The following is a 24,278-nucleotide window of genomic DNA, read 5'->3' on the forward strand; positions in this document are numbered from 1 at the left end:
AAAGTGCAAGTGGAACAGGGATCCCGAGCACTTTTCACTGTGCTGGGACAGTGCTGACCTCCTTTTTTGTCATTGATATGGGACACTATATGTTGAGAAGGAGCAGATGTTCATTATTATTTTATTTGTGTTTACTTCAGGCTTAAATTTTTTTGTCAGCCTGGTTCGGGTTCTCATTATCCAATGCGGTTTGCCTAATTGTGCTTTATTAAACATTAAACTGTGTGGCAGCATCAGCAAGATTTTTATTTAGCCATCTCCAGTTTGGAGGGAGACAAAGAGACAATAATGTTGGAGACCCTTATTCAGTGTTAGTGTGAATTTCATCATACACTAAATCTCCTCAATAAAACCTTTGTTGTGGTCACGAGAATATTAATCCTAACTACATTAAATTCTAAAAATGAATTTTATCAAATCAACTGAACATGAAAAACAGGAAAACATTTTCCGTAAGAAACCATTTCAAATGTTTATTTAACATGTCAAAGAAGGGGCACACACTTGCGAATTGAAAAGAGGGCTGAAAAATTATTGGCCAGCTCAAGGACAAAAACAAAAAACAAAAAACAATACTAGAATTAATCAGATTTTGGCTACAAGGGATATGTATTTTTGTTCGATTTTTGTTTTTATAAAGAAACTGTATGTACACTGGTTCTTTTATACAAGAGGTTCGTTGGATAAATGCATCAAAACAAAAACGGTTCTGCAGGGAACTTTACAAAAAATACATTTTGTTTCATGGAGAGATCTAGAAAAGGAGACGGTCAAATATTGACCAATAATATTTCTTCCTTTTCTTTATTTCGAAAAAAAGGTTGCTTTACTACCTATCTGAAAGAAAAGCAATATACAGCTTAATAAATGGTGGGAAAATAGTTTTTGCAGATTCATTCTGTTGGCTTGGTGACCAAGGACAAGGGCTGTGACTGGAACAGGGCGTGGTGGGAGTGAAGGGCTGCCTGATGGAAAGGTGACGGGGGTGAGAGCATGGAAGGGTGCAGAGATGTGAACGGGATCGGCCTGGTCAGGATGGGTGTAGTCGACTGGCTACCTGAAGTACCAATTGGGATAGAAATGGTCGGCTGTGAGGCAGATGACGATGAGGAGGATGAGGAAGATGTGCCTCCCGAAACTTTTCCAAGTACAGAGAAGTGGTGGTGCATGCGGCCCTCCGGTTTGGTGGTGAGCGAGAGCGGCTGGGCCTGCTCGGAGTGAGTGGCCGCAGGAGCAGCTGGGGAGGCCAGCGCTGCGGAGGGGGTGGCTGGTGAATCCAACATGCTTCCGTGGGAAGACGCCGGGCTGTCACACATCTTCTCTGAGGGCAGGTACTGAACGCACTGTTTCTTGCTTCTGATTGAGAAGTCTGACAAACACAAAGGAGAGTTGGAAGCATTTGAATAATGGATCAGATGCTGCCTTCAAAAACTAGTACACGTCCCTCAATGCCGCCAGTGATAGAAGTCAACGAGTGATTGCTAAAACGGTGGAGATGGTAGCAATGAAATGTTCACGTTGCAAAGTGAAAAATGTTCAGGACTCAACTGGTACACATGAATGAAAAGCGTGATGCACTGAACACTCAAATGTCGAGGGCCCCAACTTATGTTATTATGCATTTTAATTTATTGCACAACAGCAGACATACCTGCCACTATTGGCACTGTACCTCATAAGTTGCTTGTTAAAGAATAGAGTCAAGCGGGTTGTGTTAGAGAAGGACATTGAAAAAAAAAAACACAAGTACATACATTCGTTACATATTCATTGCATGTGAGCTTTGTTGCTTCTTTTGCAAAGGAACTATGAGCCACTCGTTACCTTCTGGTTTTGAGTCCGGTTTATTGTCCCTCTTCCTCTTTTTCCGTTTTCCCTGCACACATTAAAAAAGGGGCTAACGTGCACAGATCCACTTTGATTACACACAATGAAGCCACATGAAATTGTCCTACTCACGTAGTTATCTCGTGCTGACCATCCAGGGTAGAGCTGGGAGTGGAGTTGCCTCTCTTTTCTTGCCAGCTCATAGTATTTGGCTTGTTCCTCTCTTGACAGGGAATGCCACTGTGGGAAAAACAACAAGCATACACATATATCAAAGGTTTCGTGAACATCCCAATGGACAAAAGATAAAACACACTCGACAGCGGTCTGGGCCACTTACCCGTCTTCCAAGGATCTGGTTGATAGCAGCACTTTCCTTCAGAGTGCACTCTGCCACTACTTTGGCTCTCATCTCCTTCATATACAACATGAAAGCATTCAGAGGCTTTTTGATATGAGGTTTCTTGTCCTCTTCTTTCTTGGGAGGAATGGGAGATTTCCTGCTGATCCGAGACATTGGAGAGATGATGTTGATAAAGTGATCTTTAGAGCAAAAATACTTGGTTGGATTTCTAATCAGAAAACTAGTTAATCTTACGCATGCATTGATGGGGTCGTATTGTCACTGTTGGGCTCTTGCTTGATGGCTGGTGACACGATTGCAGGATGGGGAATACCGGTCTGGTGCAGGCTGTGTGGTGGAGGAGTCACCATGTGAGGGGAGAAACGACTGGACACCAAGCTAGGGACAAAAGGGGAGTGGAGTTTAAAAAAAGTCCTTGAGCTCCACATGAACTAGTTCATTAAACATGCCAGAATGCATCTTCTCCCCTCAAAGAGAAAGTTGCTTGCATCTGTGACTGTCTAGATTACATTCATACACATACACAATGTGTTACATGGTTGCTTTTTTTGTTCAAATAAAGACTTTTTCAAAAGACCCCTTTATTCAGCAAGGGCTCGAGAAAGTAAAGTGTGTTGCTACCATGGTGACAGCATGTCCGTGACACCTGAAACCACTTTCCTTGCCATGTTCCAGACCAGGGAGAGTGTTCTAACAACCTTCCACACAGAACACCCTTTTCAAGAATCTTTCAGTTTTTCCCAATGCTTTATACAATGAAGCTCTGTGGGAGAAATTAGGCACCATAACCCAGCTATCACGAGGTCCTGTTCGATTTAGACTGGACAATTCCTCAATTTGAAGTCTTTTGGTGAAGTTGCATGCATCGTGATAGAAACTAAACAATACAGCCTTGGTTCTCTCCTTAAATGCAGAGTCAGCAGCTTTACTTTAAAATGCTCACTGGCTGAGTCAGCTTCAGCAGCCTAAGTATATGGAGGTTGATTCGGTGGTTAGGAAGAGATCTGGTGAAGTTCATGAAATAAGATTTGTATAGCTAATGCAGTCTTAACTGAACCGTGCCAAGATCTGCTGTATAATACTTCAAATAATTTGACCTGGATCCACAAGAAAATAACATTATATATATATATATATATATATATATATAGATATGTGTTGCTTTAGATAAACTATGATTTTTGTCCCCCCCCCCCCCAAAAAAATCTGCATGATGAATAGAGCCACAAAACCTTGGCATGACTCAGAACTTGATCATATTTCTTTAATCAATTTAAAAAGCGAAACCAGTCTTTGAAAGGCTTTACCTCTCTTTCAGTCCCAACAAGAATGGCAGTCTGGGATCTGACGTTTTGTCATAGCTTAAGTTTTATCTTTTGTACAGTCTTATTATCTAATCGTTTCCAATGTATCACCTCGTCAGCATTGAAATGGCGCACCAGCCATTTATTCTAAACGTTTTGCAAATACTTTGCACACAAAGATGCCATGGATGTAACGGAAGTGGCAGATACAGTGGAACCTCAGTTCATGAGTTTAATCCGTTCTGTGACGCCGTCCGTGAACTGAAACATTTGTGAACCCATGTAACCTTTCTTACTTAAATGAAAGGAAATGCAATTAATACTGGCAAGACCCAGAAAGTTTTATTTACCAACAAGGCTGTGAAGTCACACAGTGGAAGATGGCAAGTTAAAATGCAAGAAAAGAAAGGCGACTTACAGGAAAACATTAGCCCACAAAAGGTCCTTGATGGTGAACTGGTACATTTGCCTGACTTTGGTGCAGGCAGTGTGGGTTCCGTTCCCGCTCATTGACAGTGTGAATGTTTCTCTGTCTTTATATATGCCCTGCGACTAACTGGTGACCATTACAGGGTCCAGTTTGCCTTTCGGCCAAAGTTAGCTGGGATAGTCTCCAGTTTCCCTCAACCGTGAACAGAATAAACAGTATAGAAATTGATGAATGCCCGCAAAGTCAGACTAACACTATCACCAACTTGAGCAGTCCAGTTACCATTGATTCAATGCCCTGGGAATGAATGACCTGGATGATTGAGGACATCCACAAGCCTACATCTCTCTTTGTGTTGTGGCTCCTCCTACCATGGAGGGAGTGCTCATGGAGGGCTTCTTACTTCGCTGCCCAGAACCCACGGAGCGTAATAGCGTGTGACCCATGGTAATTGTTTTTCAAAAACCTAGTTGATACACGGATTTTTCATCAACTGGGCTCATTCTAAAACCAAGGTTCCACTGTATAATATTGATCTCTTTGGGAAGGTGGGAGTGTTGCTGAATTCGATCCACTCACCTGGACATGGATGCATTCATAGCCAGGGCTGGATAGGGGTGACGGAATCCCCCGGGAGGGATGGAGTACATGTGCTGGCCCTGCCTGGGAGATAAAAGAATGTGATGGAAATGTGAGGTGGATCACACACAGCTGACAGCAAGCCCAACAGAACTAATCCTCCACTCATCAACTCTAATCCTCCGCTTGTGGAAAAGCACCGTGGCAAATGGTTCCATGACTCCTGGAATCATTCAGAAATGTTCCTATTTTCCTGTGAGTAACTGATAACTTACAATTAGTATTACCGTATTTTCAAGACCATAATACGCACATAAAAGTCTTAAATTTCCTCTAAAATGGACGGAGCGCCTAATGATGCGGGGTGCCTTGTGTATGCACCGATTTCCAAAATCTGTCAATGCTGTTGTGTGCCTTCGAGGACGAGTCCGTTTGACAGACTGATGTGGTGCCCACAGGTTGCTTATATAGAGGAAAGGTGGACGTTACAGTGGGAAGGGTGGGCGTGATAGAGCACGCTAAGGCCATGCCCCCCCCCCTTAGGTGCCAGTGTGTGCATTGTGCAAACCAACATCCCGAAAATGGCCCCGACAAAGGGACATGCTTACGAAGCACAATTTAAACTGAAAGCTACCATTTATGCAGAGGACCATGGGAATCGAGGATTCGCGAGAGAATTCAAGATTGACCAATCCATAGGGCTTGGTGCTTTAGTTTGATGAAACAGCGCCATCTATCCATCCGGGCAAGGATGACGGGCGCGCAGCAACATCGGGCGAGTTACAAGGAAGAGCTGGCCAACTTCCAATCCTACTGACATAAAAAGTGTAATGTTCTGCGTTATAAAGACGCTTTTACTCCTTTATTCTGCCTCACTTGGCTTCATTTACCGACTGTTCTCTCAACCAAATCCCCACATTCCTAGCTTATCCGCTTGGGCTACAGCAAGTGATGAGGGACAAGCGTACTTTGCATTTTGAAATACAAAAAAAAAGATTGCCGATAAACACATCCTGCCCAACCACATCGCCAACATGGATGAGATGCCGCTCACTTTTGACAATCCCACTGAACCACACTGTAGAGAAGAAGGGGACCAGCACGGTCGCAACACGCACAGAGGCTTTTACGGTTGTGTTTGGTTGCCATGGTAATGGACAAAAACGGCCAAAGTGAAGTTCCGAGCAGCCTTACTAAGACGCAGCATCAGGCGAGTTACGCCACAATTTGTGAATGGATTGTGGATGCTTGGCTTTACCTGTCTGCTTGCAGTGTTGTTTGAGCTCACGCAAAAGCCGGCATCATTTCTGAGGAGCTGTACAGTCACGAGACTGACTCTGACAATGACGCGAGCGAAACTGGCGTGTTTGATTATGAACTTGCCCGGCTGTTGGTTTTGGATGCAGGTTCGGACTTTGATGGATTCCATAATGAGGATTGATCAAAAAATAATGTGAGTCCATTGTTAAATACTTCAATAAAGTACAACCAGATGCAGTTTTGCTCCTGCTGCCTTCTTAAAAACATACGCTAACGTGCATGCATGCTACCATATTGTTTAAGCGAGCGTACGTTTACTATGCCTGCATCCAATAATACAATGTGTCCTGTGTATGTGTTAAATGCAGAAATAGCACTAACTGACACTACGCCTTTTAATACGGTGCGCCGAATGGTTGTGAAAATAGGCGATTGATTTGGAGTCTAAAGCGTGATTGTTTTTCCATTGTAACACAAGATAAAACACTGCACTAAACATTCCGTGTTTTTTTTTGTAGTAAGAAACTTACTGTGGCATGAGCCAGCCTAACGGGTGTGCAATAGAACCAACTGCACCAGGAGACAAGGGGTAGTATGGAGACAGTTCTGATGGGTGAGGAGTCCGGGGAATACCTACAGATGCCAAAAAAAACAAAACAAAAACAGGCTTTTAAAATGCAGCGAATACTTCAGGTACTTCAAGTGAGACATGATTCTCAAACGGAATTCAATGGGGAAAAAATGTCGAGACCTATCATTCACTTCTCATTGGTATAGTATTGACAACGGATTCCAACAATAACCATTTTTAAATAGAGAAAATGTGTCTGGGACTAAACCAGGCCAGTCATGCTTTTTTTCTTCTTTTTCTAGTCACCGTAACACTCTTAAAAGCAACAGTTTTGCAGTGTGAAAACATCTAGTTCATAAGGTCGGCATAAGGAGAGTAGGAAGGTCTGTGTCGATTTAGACAACCTGCTGCGTTTTCTTTCATTGTTCTGAGTACTTTTTCAAAAGTGTGACTTAAATTGAGAGTTTTATTTTCGTGCTGGGTCGCCAAACTTTAAACTTTAAAACTGGAAGGGCTGGCCATGATTCTGTTAATGCCATAGCACGATCTCCTTCATGAGCACCCCTGTTTTAGTGTAACCAACACGAATTCAAGTTGAAAATCAAACCATTCTATTTACAGTTTATTGTTACTTATGTTGCAGTATCTTCAAATATTTACTCATGCTTTGTTCTATGAACGGAATTATTTTCATCCATGGCGCATTACCTGTCTTTGGGTCAAGTATTTCCGGAGAGAGATGTGACGGTGGCGTGCCAGGGGAGAAGTGTTCATTGCTGTATGTGATGAGGGGTGTCAGCGGGTGAACATGGTGGGCGTGCTGCACCACAGGAACTTTATTTGACTGTTGAAGCAAGAACAAAGAAGAAAAGACCAAATTTAGGAGGTGATCGTTGGCTTGGGTAATAGAGTGCCGTGAAAAAGTATTTGCCTCCTTCCTGATTTCTGTGTTCAAAGATTTCAGTTCATCAAACCAATTTTAATATCACACAGACACCCGAAGGAAATACAAAATACTAAATGCTGATTTAATTTATTTAGACATAAAAAAAAAAATCCAAGCCTACCTGCCCCTATGTGAAAAAGTAATTGCCCTCTGAACCTAATAATGGGTTGTGCGTAATGAGAGTAAGAACTAAAATAAAGCATTTACGATAATTGGTGAGTCTTTCACATCTCTGTGGAGGAATTTTGGCCCACTCTTCTTCTCAGAATTGCTTCAACTCTGCCATATTGGAGAGTTTTCTAACATGAACTGCTCGTTTAAGGTCACACCTCAATTGGATTCAAATCTTTGTCTTATCCGCTCCAAAACCTTTTTTTTAAAGCCATTCAGAGGTGGATTTTTCACATTCGCCTTAATAAATTAAGTTGGGATTTTGAAACTGCATTTTGTATTCCTTGGGTAGTCTTTGTGTGATATTAAAATTGGTTTGATGAACTGAAACCTTTGTGTGATAAATATGCAAAGAACACAGAAATCAGGAAGTGGGCAAATACTATTTCACGGCACTGCATTTCAACATGGTATACATATCCACAAAACAGTTTCAGCATTTAGTCAAAGGAATAGGTCTTCATTTGTAAAAGGACTTCATGCTCAGCATGTGTCCGACTGTTCCTCTGATGCAATCTGGATCCGAACCAAAGAACACTTAAAAAGCCTTGCAGACACATGCCAAGACCATTACAGTCATTTAGCAGAGGAAAGAACTGTTTGTGCAGTTCAACCAGAAAAAAACAACAGTACCACCATGTCCAAATGTCAGACAAGTAACTCACAAACAATCAGGCAAAGGTAAACGTAATGCTGGTCAACAACTGGAAACATAATCTCCCACTCAGTCTGACAGCAGTACGTTGGTGGACACAGTATGTGGGAAATAGACACGAATGGGTGGATTACACTGCCACACTGTGCTACGTATGACCCCAGTCTCACAAAAGCACTCCAAGTTCCTCGTGGAGAACTGTAAGTCCCGAGATAAAGTCTGCCTTTCCTGGAGCACTTGCATGGTTCTTTTTAAAAACAAATATTGCATCACGTTGAAAAAAATGGGAATTTTTGACAAGATCTGACCAGCGTTACCACTCCAATGATGATGAAGCTCATAACAACCAGCGTCTACTTTCATTAAGCAATGCTCAGCCGAGCAGTCATTTCCCTCTGGCTGTCTGCTGAATAGAGCACTTGTTGGCTCAACTTGTCACATGGGAGGGTCAAGGGGTGGGAAGGGGGTGGGGGGGGGGGGGGGTGGGGGGGAGAGAAAAGAGTCTTGTTCATCCAGACTAACCTTTCTTCAATATTCTTCCCCACCCCCTTCCCAACCTCTCGTCTCTCCATCGTGGTCTGGAATGGAACAAGGTTTGCATTGAACCGTTTGTACACGCTCTTGCTTCACGCTGCTTAGAATTGTTCCAAATCTCTGCCGTGCTATTTTTTTTTCTGCCATTTTTAAGGAGGGCCCGGCCGTTTCCTCCTTTTTAATCTTATACAAACTGGTTTCTGCAGTTTCTAAAGCATACTTTGATTCTGGTGATGCCAGATGGAGAGAGGAAAATATTTACTGGTGTTAAACACGGCTATATTAAGATCACTTTGCTCAAGGATTTTTGAGTTTCCCCAAACCCACAACATTTAGGGGCAAGGTATACTCACTCAAAACATTTTTGAGAGGAAGCTTTGAATCTTCAAGCCAGAATTATTGTGGCACGTTCAATTGGAATCCCGGGTCCCACATGTCATGTATATTTGAGTTCTGCTTTGTTGTTCTACTTGTGTACGATATACTGGAATTTTCCCTATATTGTGAAGGCTGTTTGAGACCTCGAGACCAAGGTGCCAACACATTTTGGGAAGCAGTTCAGTGAGAATTTGAAATGATGCCTATTAATAATTAATTGGCTTGAATATGCCAATACTGTGCTCTAAACATATCCGAGTTTGAAAGCCCACATTTCAACTCCAAACTGCCTCTGAGTTCAGCCTGACAAAATGACCAAGCTATTATGACCTGTTTTCTCCGGGTTGAGGACAGAGAAGTTCAACTCATCCCGCTTAGCTTGTCAATAAAATTCAATCGTTTTTTTCTTTCATCTAATCTAATTAATCCCAATTATGTTGATAAATACTTCAAATGATACGGGATCAAAAAAAGCTAGGTGAATGACTTAATCATGGCTCAAACTTAAAAAGTCATCCGTCAATGGCTTAAATGACTTTCTTTCTTTGTGTAGGTAATATTACTCTGCCCTATGACAACTTCATATAGCTCTATTCATGACCCACAAGCAAAGTGTACTAAAGAAACCACGTGTAACGTGAGCTGTGTTTTAAATATAAACAACATCAACGTGGTAGAACACATAACAAGCAACCTGGAACCAGATGGTATCGACAATGGCAGAGAAAAACCTTGCTCTTTACAGAAAAGTGCTTTCTGCAAACAAGTTCGCAGTCGCGCATACCTCTTAGCCAGTGACTTAAAAATAGCAGGAACTGGTCCTGCAGCGATAGGACCAGTAACAGGAAGTTTTAACAGGATAAAAAGGCAAACTGAAAAAGAGCCAGTGCAGAGAAAATATCTCTGTCTCAACCTTAGAGCCTCTGAAGCTAACTCGAAAGGCCAAGGTGGTAGTATACCTCGCTTGGCAGTCCAATTTGGAATGGCGCTAAGAAAAGCACAGTCCTTACTCAATGTGGGCGGAGGGGTGGATTTCATTCAAGCAAACATGTTTTTGGATCCTGCACATCTGAATTGAATTACTAGGCAAACAGCCGATGGGGAAGAGAGCTTTGAACAAACTGAATAACCCCGCAGCTTTGTGTGTCTTTATGCTTGGCGATTCTGGGTGGGAGGCTCAGAGGCCTTTCAAAACTCCAGGAAAGACAGGGTGAAAAGAATGCCTGGCATGCTGAGCAATCCAAGCCTTGTTTGTCAACGCCAACAGGAAGCGGACCGGAGAGCGAGACTGACCGTGTCCTATGTCTTTAAAATCAACCACTCCAAATACTGCCATTCGTCAAAGACAACGTGTGTTTTATGTCTGGCCATTGCCTCTGAAAAGGTCAATGGCAGCAATATTCCAGGGTTAAAATAATAAAGAACAGGGTGGCATCATATTACCGCAGTCGCCAACTCATGGTGTGAAAATCCGCAATGGTCATTAACTTAAGAGGGCACGCAAAATCAGCAAAGCATCTGCGGGACACAAACAGAAATCCTCTGAATTTGTTTGGCTAATACACACGGTAGGACTGGGCGATATGGCGGAAAAGTATTTCATATTGGTCTATCAATAATTATTGACTTTTTTTAAACTAAAACCTGAAGAAAAGTGCTGAATGTAGTTAGTTTTATTTTAACATGTCATATTTAACCTTTAATAAGAAGACAAGACAAACTATGAAAAAGTCAAATAAATTGGTCAGTATAAAGATTAAACTACAGGATGCAGTTTCTGGAGAAATTGCATGACATTATTAGAAGTACCAAGAACTAAACTGAGGCTCAGATGGGATCGAGCCTTTTCTGTTGCTGGTACCTCTCTCTGGAATGACCTCCCACTGAACATTCAGCAAGCCTCCTCGCTGCCCATCTTCAAAACCCTCCTCAAAACTCACTTGTATTCTTTGGCATTCGACTCAGCATGACTTAGATTTGTTCTTGGTTTTACTGTTTGGTGCTTTCTACCGTCTTTATTACCGATTTGTTTTACTGTTTATTGTATATGTTAAATTGCTCCATGTACAGCACTTTGTATGCAGCGATGGCTGTTTGAAAGTGCTCTATCAATACAGTTGAGTTGAGTTGAGAGGTGAAAGGCTGAATGAAAATTGGAATGGAATGGAGTCGTTTGAATCGGTCAAAAAATGTAGGAAGTAGAGGAAAAATATCCCAAATATGAATTTCTCTATTTTGGAATTTTGAAAAAATGTAGTCTTAAGAGTCAGCTGAACAGTTGTGTAAATAATAGCAGGGGGGGAAAGGGCAATATTTGGCTTTTTTTTTAACATTGAACAAAATTTGTGGGAAAAAAAGGAAACAAGGATACAAGGAAGCAATCAAGGAAACGAGGAACCAAGGAAGGAAGAAAGCAAGGAAACTAGGAAACAAGGAAATAAGAAAGCAAGAAAAAAGGAATCAAGGGATCAAGGAAGCAAGGGAACAAAGAAGGAAGTGGCACCAGTGGCATATTCATAAGTATCCAGTTTACGCCTCATATTTAGCGCAATATGGCCGCCCTATTGGTGTTATGGTTCTGGAGCAGTCCGTAACAGGAGTGGATCCCGTAAACGCAGACAAGAATAAGATCAAGTACAAAAAGGTTTATTTACAAAATAATGTGACTGCTAATGTGAATGCAAAGCATCCATGATGTGACACACATGCTAACAAAGCATGACGTTGATGTTTTCACAATACAGCCCTGCGTTTTGACTTTGGCTTTTGAGATTTGTACAATAAATGTTCTCAGAATTACCGCACAGTAGAGCGCATCTTTTCATTCATTTTTTTTTCAACATCATGTCCGGACGCTAGAACTCTTCAATTTCTAATGTAATCCAATGTTGATTAAGTAAACACAATTATACACTCCAGCTAAGGAGGTAAAAGTACAGTTAAGAGCAAACGGCATGTCACGGTCATTATCAATTTCGGGCATCTGAGCACTCCGAGCCGGGTAACCGCCGAGGGAATTTCAGCTGTGAATCTCATTCAAGTGAATGGGATCCGGCAAGAGGTGCTTGCGCTCGTGAACATTTTTACCCCATGTTTCAATAGAAGAAAATAAATATTGTTTGAGAGTCGAGGAGACTTTGGTCGGTTGAATGTTGACAACCTATAGCTGTTTTCAGTCGCCACATTAAGAAATTGGGTGCAGCCTCGATCGCTGGTTCAAATAAGCCACTGGAAAACTAAAGCCGTATTGACAAATGGCTCACGATAACTTCTGAAATCACTCGCAGCAGCGCCATATTACCTCCTACGTCAAGCAGCAGAAGCCAGGACTCTTTACGTGTCAGTAACTAGACCAACATTAATGTATTTGAGGCAGCTTTCAATATTGATCTAATGTTGCTGGTATCGGACCGATACAACTGACGTCATTTTATCCCCAATATGAGTACGATAATGACCCAAATACTCTTTATACGCCAAAGAAAAATGAAACAATAATAGTAAGAGTGGTAGTGAAGGTGTCCATGCTGTGGTCAGAACACAGAGATGGGACGTTGAGACAGTAGAGCAACGCTCAAGGTGGACTGAGCCTGATAGAGTTGAATGCGAAAAAGCGGAGGAGGAGAACCCAGCATGGCGGATGGGAAGGAGTCAAAGATGGAGCAGGATAACCACAGCATGGCATAGGGTCACCCGACTGTGCCATTAAGATTAAAGTTGACGAATGCTAGCCAGTTAGCTGAGGGAGCTAGCTACCCATGTGGCACGAAACAACAGCAAGAGTTAGCCGCTCCGAAACAGGTGAAAACCTGCCTGGGTTGCATCTACGGCCACAGTATGGCAATTAAGCTTAATGACGATTAACCATTAAAAAAAAAATGATTATGTCTGAAGCATAAGCCTAAATGGCTTAAAATGAGGCTATAACATTTAGAATGAATCTCACTTCTGAAATCATAGTTGAGTCCAAAGCATAAACAAATGCAGGTAGACATCCTCCATGTGAGGAATGTTCCTCTTGAGCATATCACTTAAATTACTTTAAGAATTTGATGACTAAGTGACTTATGACATGTTGACTAGACCGTGTCTCTTACTGGCAATTGGCAGTCAGACAAAACTAACAAAGAAGTCAATTCTTGCATCAATGTCAAGGGAAGATCTACCCACATTTATGCTGTGATCTGATAAGCATTTAGGGGTCAAACACTGGTCAATTTTACCCCAGTGAAGTGTCAGCGCTTCCACGAATCAAGTGTAACAGCAGAAGGCATTGACAAAGAGCGGAGAGGCCTTTTATATCAATTACTGCAAGTGCCGGAATGGTCTCAATGAGTGCCATACACAGCCATTATCAGATCAGTGTTAATGTCTGGGAATTGCTGAGTTTTAGAAAATGATGCATGTATAATTCATACAACAGCACCTCTACTCTCAAGTCCAGTTCAGCCACCAATGATGGGATGACAAGTTCCCCATACGGCATCACCTGGCCCTGCAGCACATTTGATGGATTATTCATAAAGAAGCAGCCAGTAGAACACAAACACATACAGTGTGAGGGCTTTGGGGGTTTGAGTTGTTTGCCTCGTGCCTACTATCCTCATCGAGACGCAATTGCCTTCATCCCACTCTTCCCACTATTATCGTTACTATCAAATGCAATACTCACTGAATTCTGAACAAACCTGTCTGTTGAATAATTGAGGACCTCAGGCCAAAGGAGACTTTGATTTGCATAGAGGCCCTATGAACCTTATCTGCAGAGTGACGGGACTGGTCTTTCGCTGACATTCCAAGCAATTGCTATGATTTCCGATGCACAGTGTTATCATTTGTTCGACACCACCAAAATTAGCACAGTAACATTATTCCAACTAGTACATATGATTGTGATGAGTAATGGATAATATTGTATAGTATATCTTGATAGCACCGTCTCAGCATAAAACCATGTTATGGTATAGCTCCTAAATTTATAGGCGTGCATATAATGATGTTAGACTGCTGAACATGTCTCATTAAAGAGTTGTACAGTACATAATACTGTGTACAATATGTTGTTTAGGATTTCCAAGAGCCTACCATTTAAGTCCTTTCTAGTGGACTCTAACAAGAAAAAAAAAGAATGCCTGCCATGTGAGGAAATGAGTAGCTGCTTAAGCAGCCCCTACTGGTGTATCCTCATCCTCTCCTTGGGTTTCGCTCTCGCTCCCTTTTCACCCTGGGCAGTAATCCTTGGACCCCTGTGGGTGACCACCCGTTCCCCTTACTCTCATTAGTGCGGAGTTGGGGGCCATAGGGAGGCTTGCAGGCTTGGGGAGACAGCCTGCCGCGAGCTGGGTAATGAGCACATAATCAGCCTTGCTCCCTCTAAAGCAGCGAGACACCAGAGGGGAAAGTGGGCTCCTGGCCCGAAGTGAGGTGTAAGGACACTTTCTCTCCTCTGTACCCAGGGTACCCAAGATTACAACATTTACCATCTTAGATCAAATGGTCCTCTTGTCGCCCGAGAAGGCATGGTGAATTCCACCACTTGGAGTTCTCCCTACAAAATCTAAAGCATTTCCACTCCATTTTTGCAAACTTTATTCTGCATTAGATCTCAATTTACATTAAATTTAAATATTTTTTTAAGTGTATGGCCTTTGATTAGAAGCTAGAGATAGGGTTGTGCCAGTAAAAAGATCAGTGAAATAAAGTGACTGTCCTTTATTATCCAATATAAATTTCAATTACATGGCATTAGCTTCAACCACTTGTATTGACTTTATGGATTATTATAGTGATTCGGTTGCTCCACATATAATTGTTCTGCTGAATAAAAAATGAATTACACTTTTGCAATAAAAAGTAAACACTTTTTGTCATATAAGTTGCTAATTCCTTTACAAAATCATCATGACAGTAATATATGATAAATATGATCTGTGAAAAAGAAGCATTCATCCTTGGTTCCATCTTGTGCCTCTAAGTTTATATACCTGTACAAGGAAAAAGAGACAGAAAGCATGGCTTACAAGGTGTCAGTCATTTGCAGCACGCTCACAGGTACACTCATCACAGGCACATCTCTGCAGTCTTGCACTGAGTGACCTTATTCGTAATGCAGTGTGACGATAACACCAAATGTTATCGCTTGGAAGGTTATTTTTTTTGCAAGAAATGACTGAGACCTTGTAATGCACACCTTTTGTTTCTGACTCGTTGTTGTTTTTTGTTGTTGTTCTTTTTTTTCTATCAGGCACAGTGTTTTGTTGCATATCCAATAAATATCTATTTTGTCTATTATCAATATACTCTATATTGCTGCGGGTAGTGACACAGTGGACGACACAGTGTAATGGGCATGGGCAGGCTGCGGCCTTCCCGTGTGGAGTACGCATATTCTCCCCATGCCTGTGTGGGTTTCCTTCGGGTACTCTGGTTTCCTCCCACATTCCAAAAACATGCAGTCTAAATTAACCATAGGTGTGAAAGGTTGGTCGTATATATGTGTGCTGCATTCACCTGACCACCAGTTCAGGGTGTACCCCGCCTGCTGCCCGAAGACGGCTGGGATAGGCTCCAGCACCCCCCGCGACCTTTGTGAGGATAAAGCGGTTTGGAAAATGGATGGATGGATGTTTTAATATTTGGCAATAAAAACATTTTCCGGCTGAAAAGTTATTTAGGTCACATCACACTGCATAAAAACAAAGATTCATCGCCATTGCTTTGTGAGGATAAGCGGTTCAAATAATGGCTGGTTGAATGGATGATTTATGCTGTGTGTTGTTGTTTTTTTTCTGAGGAAAATCCAACTTAATATTTACCGTTTTTGGGCAGTGTCTTCTTGAAGCGATTCCTTATGGAAGGACCTGACTTGTAAAAAAATATTTGCGGCATTGTAATAAGATCAATGATGACTGATCAATTCAAGTGGATGAGTAGAAAGTAGTAAATAAAATAAAAGCAAGAATATGTTGATTTCAACCCATTTATGTAAGAATTGTTTACTGGCCCAGATGGGCCAACATCAGTGAGCTTCAATTGGGCCAATGTAGTTGCTCCCAGGACACCTGGGCACTATCGAGTCAAAATTACCATTTTAACTAAAATGACAAAAAGTTTGTTTTTATGTTTTTATCTTTTTTTTTTTTTTTTGCAAGCTACCATTTAAATATGCAAATAGTAAATATACAGTTGATCTGTAAACATGCATCCATCCATTCTGAGAACCGCTCATCATGAGTAGGGTCGCGGGCATGCTGGTGCCCATTCCAGCTGTCATTGGGTGAGAGAGGCGGGGTACCACTTGAACTAGTTGTCAACCAGTAACAGGTCATATCCGTTACAGTGTAATTATAAAATCTACCTTTTGAAAGGACTGAAATATTTTCTGTTCCTTTAATTTTAAACTGATGATAATTATGTCATCATCTAAAGCCCCCAAAATCCCAAACTGTAACTGTTGATCTCATTTTGATACTTCAAAACGAGGTCAACAACTACACTGTGAAGTTGCAAAGAAGCTGTAAGTGTCAAAGAAAATTTATCAGGGTCAATGGTAGGTCAGGACTTTCTTTTTTTTCGAATAAATATTTATCATTGGTTTCAAATGAGAGTAGACGGCGGTGGATTCCCACAGGCCAACACCACCCCGTCCACAACAGTATCCCATTGAATGCGCTCGATGAGGACTTTGTCATGTGCATCACTGCGATTATGGGAAGCGGCAAATTGACCACAAACTCAGCGAGCATGGTTAGACAGGGTATCTAAGGTCAAGCGGCTGAGCCACAATGGCTTCTTTACTTAAGTGTGACTCTTTTTCCATGCGGTCGCTTGGCATGACTTCTCTATCAATACAATCAAACAGGTGAGGATGTTGATAGGTGCCAAGAACGTCACGCAAAGTTAAGCAAATTAAAAACAAGAATGTTTTCAGTCCCAAAAGTCCCAGCCAAAACACAAATCAAATGGGTCCACTGACGCCATGCATAGTCGAACTGCAGTGAGATACTGCGAGGTCTACAGGTTTACACCTGAGTGGGAAAGTTCAAGACGGGCACAGAGCATCACACTTAGAATTTTATGGAAGAAACTGAGTTATTGCCATATTGACAGACAAAGAAGGCTGCAGTTTGCCCTCTGGCTGCTGCAGCTGTTTCGAACTGAATGCGAAGGGATGTGAACCAGAAGACTTAAGTGCAGACGATAACTCTGTCATTGGGAGTAACCACATTATGCTGCTAGTTTGATTCAAGCAAATAATTTCTTCACTGTTAATGGATTCTTCCCTCAAATTTGCATGATTGGTTTGATAATTTGATTAACGTTTTGAGGTTCCAGTCTGGAGGAAACATCTCATTAGTACTAAACATGCAGGGAGGAGTGATTTCTTTGGGGGGATGGGGGGTGAACGTATACTGCCGGAGAGTTTATTTTGTGTGATTCTCATTGATAAACCCCTCGTCCCCAATTTCTTCACCCCTTTGGGTCATGCAGCACTTTTGTCAAACAGAACTCTCTTTGTCTCTGATGCCCGCATCAACACCAACTAATGTGAAAAAGACTCTGTAAAACAGGCAACGCTGACTCAAAACTTGATCCGAGATCTAATCAAATATTTCAATTACGGTGTTTCCAGCTGCTGTGTTATAGTGTTCATGTGCACTCACTAAATGGCCCGGTGTTGGAGAGCGAGAATCTTTGAGTCCTGCAGAGCCTGGGACATCCAAAAGAGGCCATTTCATCTGCAAATACTGTGGAGAAAAGGCAAAACAGCAGATTGAAGGAACAGCACAGGGCATGTAGCAAGACTAACATACCGGTACATGAAGATAATATTTGCTGGGTTCATGCAGAATGATTTCAAGTTATATCAAATCAACTTTAGGGGCCACAGGAAAAGTAAAAGTGACTGGTGTCAACAACAGAGTGGTGGATGGCTGTGAAATTGCTGTTTGTCAAGGAAAAACAAGAGGGCAGCTGCGGATGCCCATCGCAGCGCGGTTGAGAAGCGACAGCTGGAAGGAAGCCCCGACAAGAGTGCAAGGAAAGGTTGGGCTGCAGAGTTGACGCAAACTCTCTCAATCGATTTGGCCTTTTGTTCCACCTTCAGTATCACTATTTTTCATGCATTTTTCAAAGTTATCATCTAGGTTGTGTAATTCTTTGCGTTCGGTAGCACTCACCAACCGGCCGCAGAAAGCTGTTTCCTCAAGTTTTTTCCTCCTCTTTTGATTTATAGCACAACGCAACAAGTTCAACATTTTTTGTCCTCCAGCAATCGGGTTAGCATGAAGCCAAATTTTGAAAAGCACGTCTCCACCATCTGGTTTATGAATCACTTTAAATGTCGCATACGGCAGTTTGTCATGCATGTGTTGTTGTTTTTTTCACATTGAGACTATCTCAGATTAGTTTTCCTCATCCGTGTACATGTAAAAAATAATAATAATAAACAAATAAAAGCAACAAAGTTGATTTTATTTTTCTCGCGTGTGAATCATGTGCTCTGAATTCCAGCTCACTACGCCACTGTTATTGTGCTAATGGGCTCTGTTCATCAGCAGCCTGATCCAAAATACACCAAAAAAAAAATACATACAGTAGATATACAGAAAGATAGATATATATAGATACATAGATATAGATTTTATATATATACAGTACAGTATATATACAGTATATGAAGACCGTTGTCCCATTTTCAAAAAGGGGTGCAGGGTAAATGATGACAAACAAGCTTGCTGGAGGAGTCATGCTTTCACGTTTGGATTTTTAAAACACCATTCATCACTCCTGTTTGTAAGGAGGAAGGAAGCTTGGATGGCTGTGGGTTAAAAATGGAAAATACATTACAGGGGGTGGGGGGGGGGGGGCAAGAGGGGAAAAAAACATTTTCAGGAATGAGTTTGTCGAGCAGGCGGAGGGTATTGTTTCCTGACAGCTGGGGTCCAACAGAGTACTGGGCCAGGGGGAAGGGGACCCTTTTTTTCTTCAAGAAAAGAGGGGAATTTCTTGACATCAGCCCTCTTCATTTTCACTATTCTACGCAAGGCTGAATTGTGGGTTCCAACTAATGGGCCCAAGTCCATACAACTGTCAGGAGGCAGTTGCTTTTACAGACTGCTAGCTCACTATTGAAACTTTCTGTCACTGTGTGCATGGTGCCTAATGAATGCTGCACTGTGGGGATAAAATCCAAAACAATGCAGTTTTCTACATCTAATCTATGTCAATCATGAGGCCTTCCACAAATGAAACAAGTGCTATTGTGAGCATTTGGTTAAGCCCAGCCCTGCCCACCATGACTCTCCTACCCAATCCATCCATTTCTGACAGCTTTCTGCCAAGAATGAGGAACGTGCCCCGGGGCCCCTTTTTTAAGAGCGCCTACCTTTCTTTTAATTGCCAGTGCGCCCAATGGAGCAACTGTTCGCACATTTTCAATTGCTTACTGTCAAATTCGCCGTTGGGCGAATGATAAAAACTACAGCATAATTCAGTACCGCTCACAAACATGTGAGAGGGGGTGTGATAGTATAAGGCGATGTGAGTTGTTTCAGAAAACAAATGACCAGGAATGATGAGCTGTGTGGCTCAGCAAAAACTTATCTAAAACTAAATCATTTTGTGAAAAACGAATAAATGCCACTTGATAACAAAATAACAAGAGACAAATTTGAAAACAGAGATGGGTTCGTATCACTTAACGTATGTTTGACACTGAGTTAAAATATGTCTTTACTTTTTTTCGAGCACATCGTTTTAGGAGATATTGTCTTTTTTTTTTTCAAGTTTGACCCACAAAAACCTGTGCAATGAGGATTTTACCATGCCTTGTTACTTATAGCAAGTTTAAGGAAAATTCCACCTGTTGTTGAACCTCACCCTTAATTCATAAATATGATTCCATGTTTTATTATTATTATTTTATTTATGGTGTGATGTGCTAGATATTCTGAATCAGCTTAAAAAATCATCATGAAAAGTCTGATTCAAAAATGTAAACATTTGTTGACCAGTGTTCTATATTTTGAGACCACCCACATAAGTTTGCAATTGTAAATAAATTGCAAGCTCGTAAGCTTTATTGTGTCTGTGTCTGGTTCAGTATGAGAGTTGGAAGCACTATTCGATAGACGTGGACAGACAAATGAAAGAAATGTGTGGCTCAGTAATGTTAAGCTGATCCATTTTTTACAATTCTTTAATTGTCTTCCAGTCTTGCTTTGCAGCCTCCAAAGCTCAGAATAAACATCAGTCACTGTGCTACTTTCACGGGACCCAGATGCAACAAAGGTGGCAAAGATCCGACAGAATTTTTCCAAACTGGAACTGGGACCCGTTAGCTTTTTGAAGAGTGAATATGACATATGCTCTGGGGCATGTGGCCTGCCAAAGTGGGGTTCTAATTGTTACACTGCTCTCACAGGGCGCTGGAAAACACAGCCAAGAGTCTTTGTCATCTGTGAAGTGTGTGGTGCCATGCTGCAGGCCAACATCACAGTGTCGAAAAGAGACAGATGTGCGGACATTTGCTGTCAAACTAAGTCACACACTCGGCCAAAGTGACAAAAAGAAAAAAAAATCCGGAACTATACAAGCAACTAACCTCATATTTCAGAGGCAGAGCAGTCATAATTGCACAATCAGAAAAACTGAAAATCGTTGGAATTCAATCTAAAATTCGACACCAAACTACAATCGGAGTGGGAAAACTTTTCACCGTATGCAGCTCCGATCCAATCAGACAAAGTCAAAGGGCAAATAAAAGAGTGGATGTGTGCAAAGGGGCGGCTCATACGAGGCTTCACGCCTGTGAAATGGCTTCGCCTAACTTGTAGTGAATAGCATAGCAGCAGGAATGCCTCCACGGATCGCTCCAGCAGATAATGTCAATCACCTACTGTGTGGAGAACCCCTCCCCATTGTTTTCTTTTAGCCCCCAACAGCAAACAAATGGGCCACACAGCTTGCTCTTTTGACTGAGGTGTTAATTACCATCCCCTGCCCATATGAACAGCAGCTCCAGACAATAGCCCCCGTCAGGTCCCGACACAACAGTCCCTCCCTGGTTTACTCTGCTGATATCACCTGCTTATGCGGGGCTATTGACACCTCAACCCGATCTATGCATGAAACACAATTAAAGCGTTCGGAACAAAGGAACTGTGATAAGTAGCCCCCGCCTAGTCTCCAAGTTTGCATTAAAGTCATTGTTTGCCAACATTAGAGGCAATTACATTGACAATTCTTAAGCAAACCTCCGTAGCCATTGTGCTAATTAGTGTGTAATTGATGGGGAAATGACGAGCAGCTCAGTTGGTCAGACCTGCAAAGCCCTATTGGGCCAAAACAGACCTTCTTATCCCATCACCATGGAATAAGTGGATTAGTGAAGGAGGAAGCCATTTATTAAGACTATCTACAAAGAGGGTACAAAAAGAGAGAAACAACAAACATGTTTAGAAGGCGGAATTGAAAGTAAGCCCCTTCTTTCAGCTAGACATCATGTCTCTTGCACTCTATTCGGTACATTTTTGTTCCCCTGAAAACTGCACGCTAAATCGGCGTTGCCATATTATTTCAACTACTTTTGCCACTTCTTCCCGTTATTCTGTCACTTTTTATATCAACTTCCGTAAAGCCTACGGTTCTGTGTTGGAGACGGCATCCTGCTAATGGCTACCACATTTGAAGTGCCCATTAGCCTACTGAGGAATGAAGTTAAGTGACTATGTCAGGGACACTCCCTCGGTTTGCCGGGCTTCCATTGTGACCCGCTTGGTCGTCTCACACTCTTATTCGCAGCCAGTTAAAAAAAAAAAAATGGGTCAAAGGTCAGACATCCAGAGTGCTGTGGTTTCTATGGTAACACAGCCTATTAAGGCCAGGCTCATTGGCCTCTTAACATGCTCTTGTACACAAAAGAACTATTAGTGCAAAGAGGGAGAGAGGAGAGTGAAGAGTGGAGGAAGCATCAGGGAGGTCCGAACAACACGGCTTCAATGTTTTTCCAAGATTTGGAAGATGATTACAATCGAGCCGCCTGCACCTCTGTTGGACATTTTCAGATTAGCTCAGAATATTTGGAGAAAAATAATGTTTGTTGTAACAGTGAGCAGCAGCAACAGCGTCACAGTCCACATTTTGCCCTGCGCAACAAGCTAAAAATGCGTGACTGACTCATGCATATTCTTTAGGTTGTCAAACTGGCCCACAAGCTGGGTTCATTTGAAAAATCCTGGGAGTGAATTTACTGCAGTTCCAGTAATAAAACAGCATGAACAACCCACCCCCAAACATGCTTCTTGAATATTCTAACCCAGTGAGTTTAAATTTTTGCAAGTCAAGCAACATTTGTAGGATTTTTTTTCCCTTCCTTTTGCATGACATGATCCTGAGTTATTGCTTCCTGTATCCACAGCTTTAGAGCGCTAACTCAGAGCTCGCATGTGCTGTTGTACCGTGCAGCTACCATAAGTAGAACTTATTAGTAAAACTTTCAGGTCATTTTAATGACACCTAATTGCAAAAAGTTCCTTACCTATGGTTAAGGTGATGAATAAGTGATTTATTGTGCTCGGGACTGCTACAGCGGGTCATGCAGAGCTAATTGTATAATTAAACACGCCAGAACATAACTATGCATCTGGTAAGGGAGAGGGCCATCTCATAAAGACAGAGAGGAGAGGGTGTAAAGCTGTTCAAGTCAATTACAAGAAGTTAGTTATGTGGTTTCTTAAACCTTCCAGATCTGTTTTCAATTGTCAGTGGCACCTCTGCTCAGTGTCAGCGTGCTCCCATGTCAAGATGGCATACGCTTCCAGTGTCAGAGATTTCGTCACGTTTTGCATCCTGTGCCATTGTTTGTCCAGTTGCACAGGAACGCTACGTTTTATTGTTCAGGGAATAGGCTTATTTCATTGAAATTCACAGCCGTTAAACGTCTGTGTAATTAACTCCAGAACACAACGCGGTTAGCAGCGCTCGGCTGGAGGTTTATAGCAGAGCTCGACTTAGAATATGAGCGTGCACCTCCGAATCGACGCCAGTGGCACACAAGTGAGACACTTTCATTTGTACCTGAACCCAGACTGACTGATACAATGCAGAATTTCCTGCTTAATCATGGGAGGTAATGATAAGCCTTCTTACAATGAACAGGGTGAATAGCACAGCACAAGCCCCCACCGCCATCTTGCTTTTCCCAGATGGGGGAACGGTTTCAGATTTTTCTTGGCTCTTCTTTTAAATAAACTTCCCTAAAAAGAGTCGCTGACAACAGACAAGTCAGTGAAGACATTTGAGGCAGTGAAGTGGGCATAAATACGTGTAGGGAAGGCAAAAGTTGTTGTTGTTGTTTTTTTAACTGACTAAATTAAACACATTTGTTTCTGCTCGCACATACCACAAGTCTTATGAAAACAGAGGGCTGATTGTGTTCACTCTGCTGGTCCACCCCCATGCCCCCTTCTCCTCCACTCCTCACCACCACCTAACACCACCCAGCTTCCCCAAGCCACCCCCACCTTCTGTCCCGAGTGTGAGCCGCCCCCACCCTCCCCCCCTACCAACACTCCTCACACCGCCCCACACACACACACACAGCTGCCTGCAGATGCCTCCTGTGTTTGCTCTGCGAACACGAGCACAAATCTCCAGGCCCGCAGACTTCTGGGCCCTGCCTCATCTCACATTTTACTACCTGACATCCCTAACACCCCACTGTTAAACCCACTGTGACTCTCCTGTCTGCCTGCTCCCCACCTGCATGCCAGCTCTGTCCCACTCAAACACAGACACACAAACACATTCATGTGGCGCAAGTATGCTCTGCCACTCGGGCCTGTGGGAATTGAGGGTTTTAAAATACCTTGGCACAGGTGATGGAGAAATATGTTTAAGAAAATCATCGTCAAAGGTGCTGCGAGCAAAATCATTTGGTCACAAGCCACCTTCTCGGTTCTAATTAAATTAGACAAATAATAGCAAACAAAATATTATGACCTGAAGTTGTTTGATATAAAACGCTATGATACTTTTCAACACGAAACGATTCTCCTCATATAAATTCATCCTTCCACAGTGCGAGACAGAACCCGACCTACTGCCGTGACATTCCCCAGCGTTAGCTATGCGTGTTGTCAGCAGACTGCAGTGAGAGTTGGATAGCAGCCAAGCATTTCTAAGTCTCAAACATTTGTTGAACGTCCCCGCTTGCAATTTGGAGGCCTCATTTTCATCGCTCTGTTCCTACGGTATT

General features: G+C 42.2%; 1 protein-coding gene across 4 annotated transcripts in view; it reads right to left on the reverse strand.

Moving 5' to 3' along the window:
* Positions 1–446: 446 nt before the first annotated feature.
* The window catches only part of tcf7l1b (transcription factor 7 like 1b), a 38,861-nt gene continuing 15,029 nt past the window's right edge, over positions 447–24,278 (reverse strand). The window contains exons 4-12 of one of the 4 annotated variants that reach the window (XM_086111413.1): positions 17,683–17,766; positions 7,044–7,179; positions 6,295–6,397; positions 4,505–4,588; positions 2,426–2,569; positions 2,168–2,330; positions 1,960–2,067; positions 1,825–1,876; positions 447–1,369 (exon numbers count right to left, since the gene is read on the reverse strand). In XM_086111413.1, coding sequence (XP_085967539.1) covers positions 894–1,369; positions 1,825–1,876; positions 1,960–2,067; positions 2,168–2,330; positions 2,426–2,569; positions 4,505–4,588; positions 6,295–6,397; positions 7,044–7,179; positions 17,683–17,766 — 1,350 coding nt within the window. In that variant the 3' untranslated portion in view covers positions 447–893. The remainder of the gene's footprint in view (positions 1,370–1,824; positions 1,877–1,959; positions 2,068–2,167; positions 2,331–2,425; positions 2,570–4,504; positions 4,589–6,294; positions 6,398–7,043; positions 7,180–17,682; positions 17,767–24,278) is intronic. The other 3 variants (XM_086111414.1, XM_086111415.1, XM_086111416.1) reach the window with 3 other exon arrangements.

Source organism: Hippocampus guttulatus, chromosome 5 (assembly GCF_054856545.1).
Source record: "Hippocampus guttulatus isolate MCC_2025c chromosome 5, RoL_Hgut_1.0, whole genome shotgun sequence".
NCBI classification, from domain to species: domain Eukaryota; kingdom Metazoa; phylum Chordata; class Actinopteri; order Syngnathiformes; family Syngnathidae; genus Hippocampus; species Hippocampus guttulatus.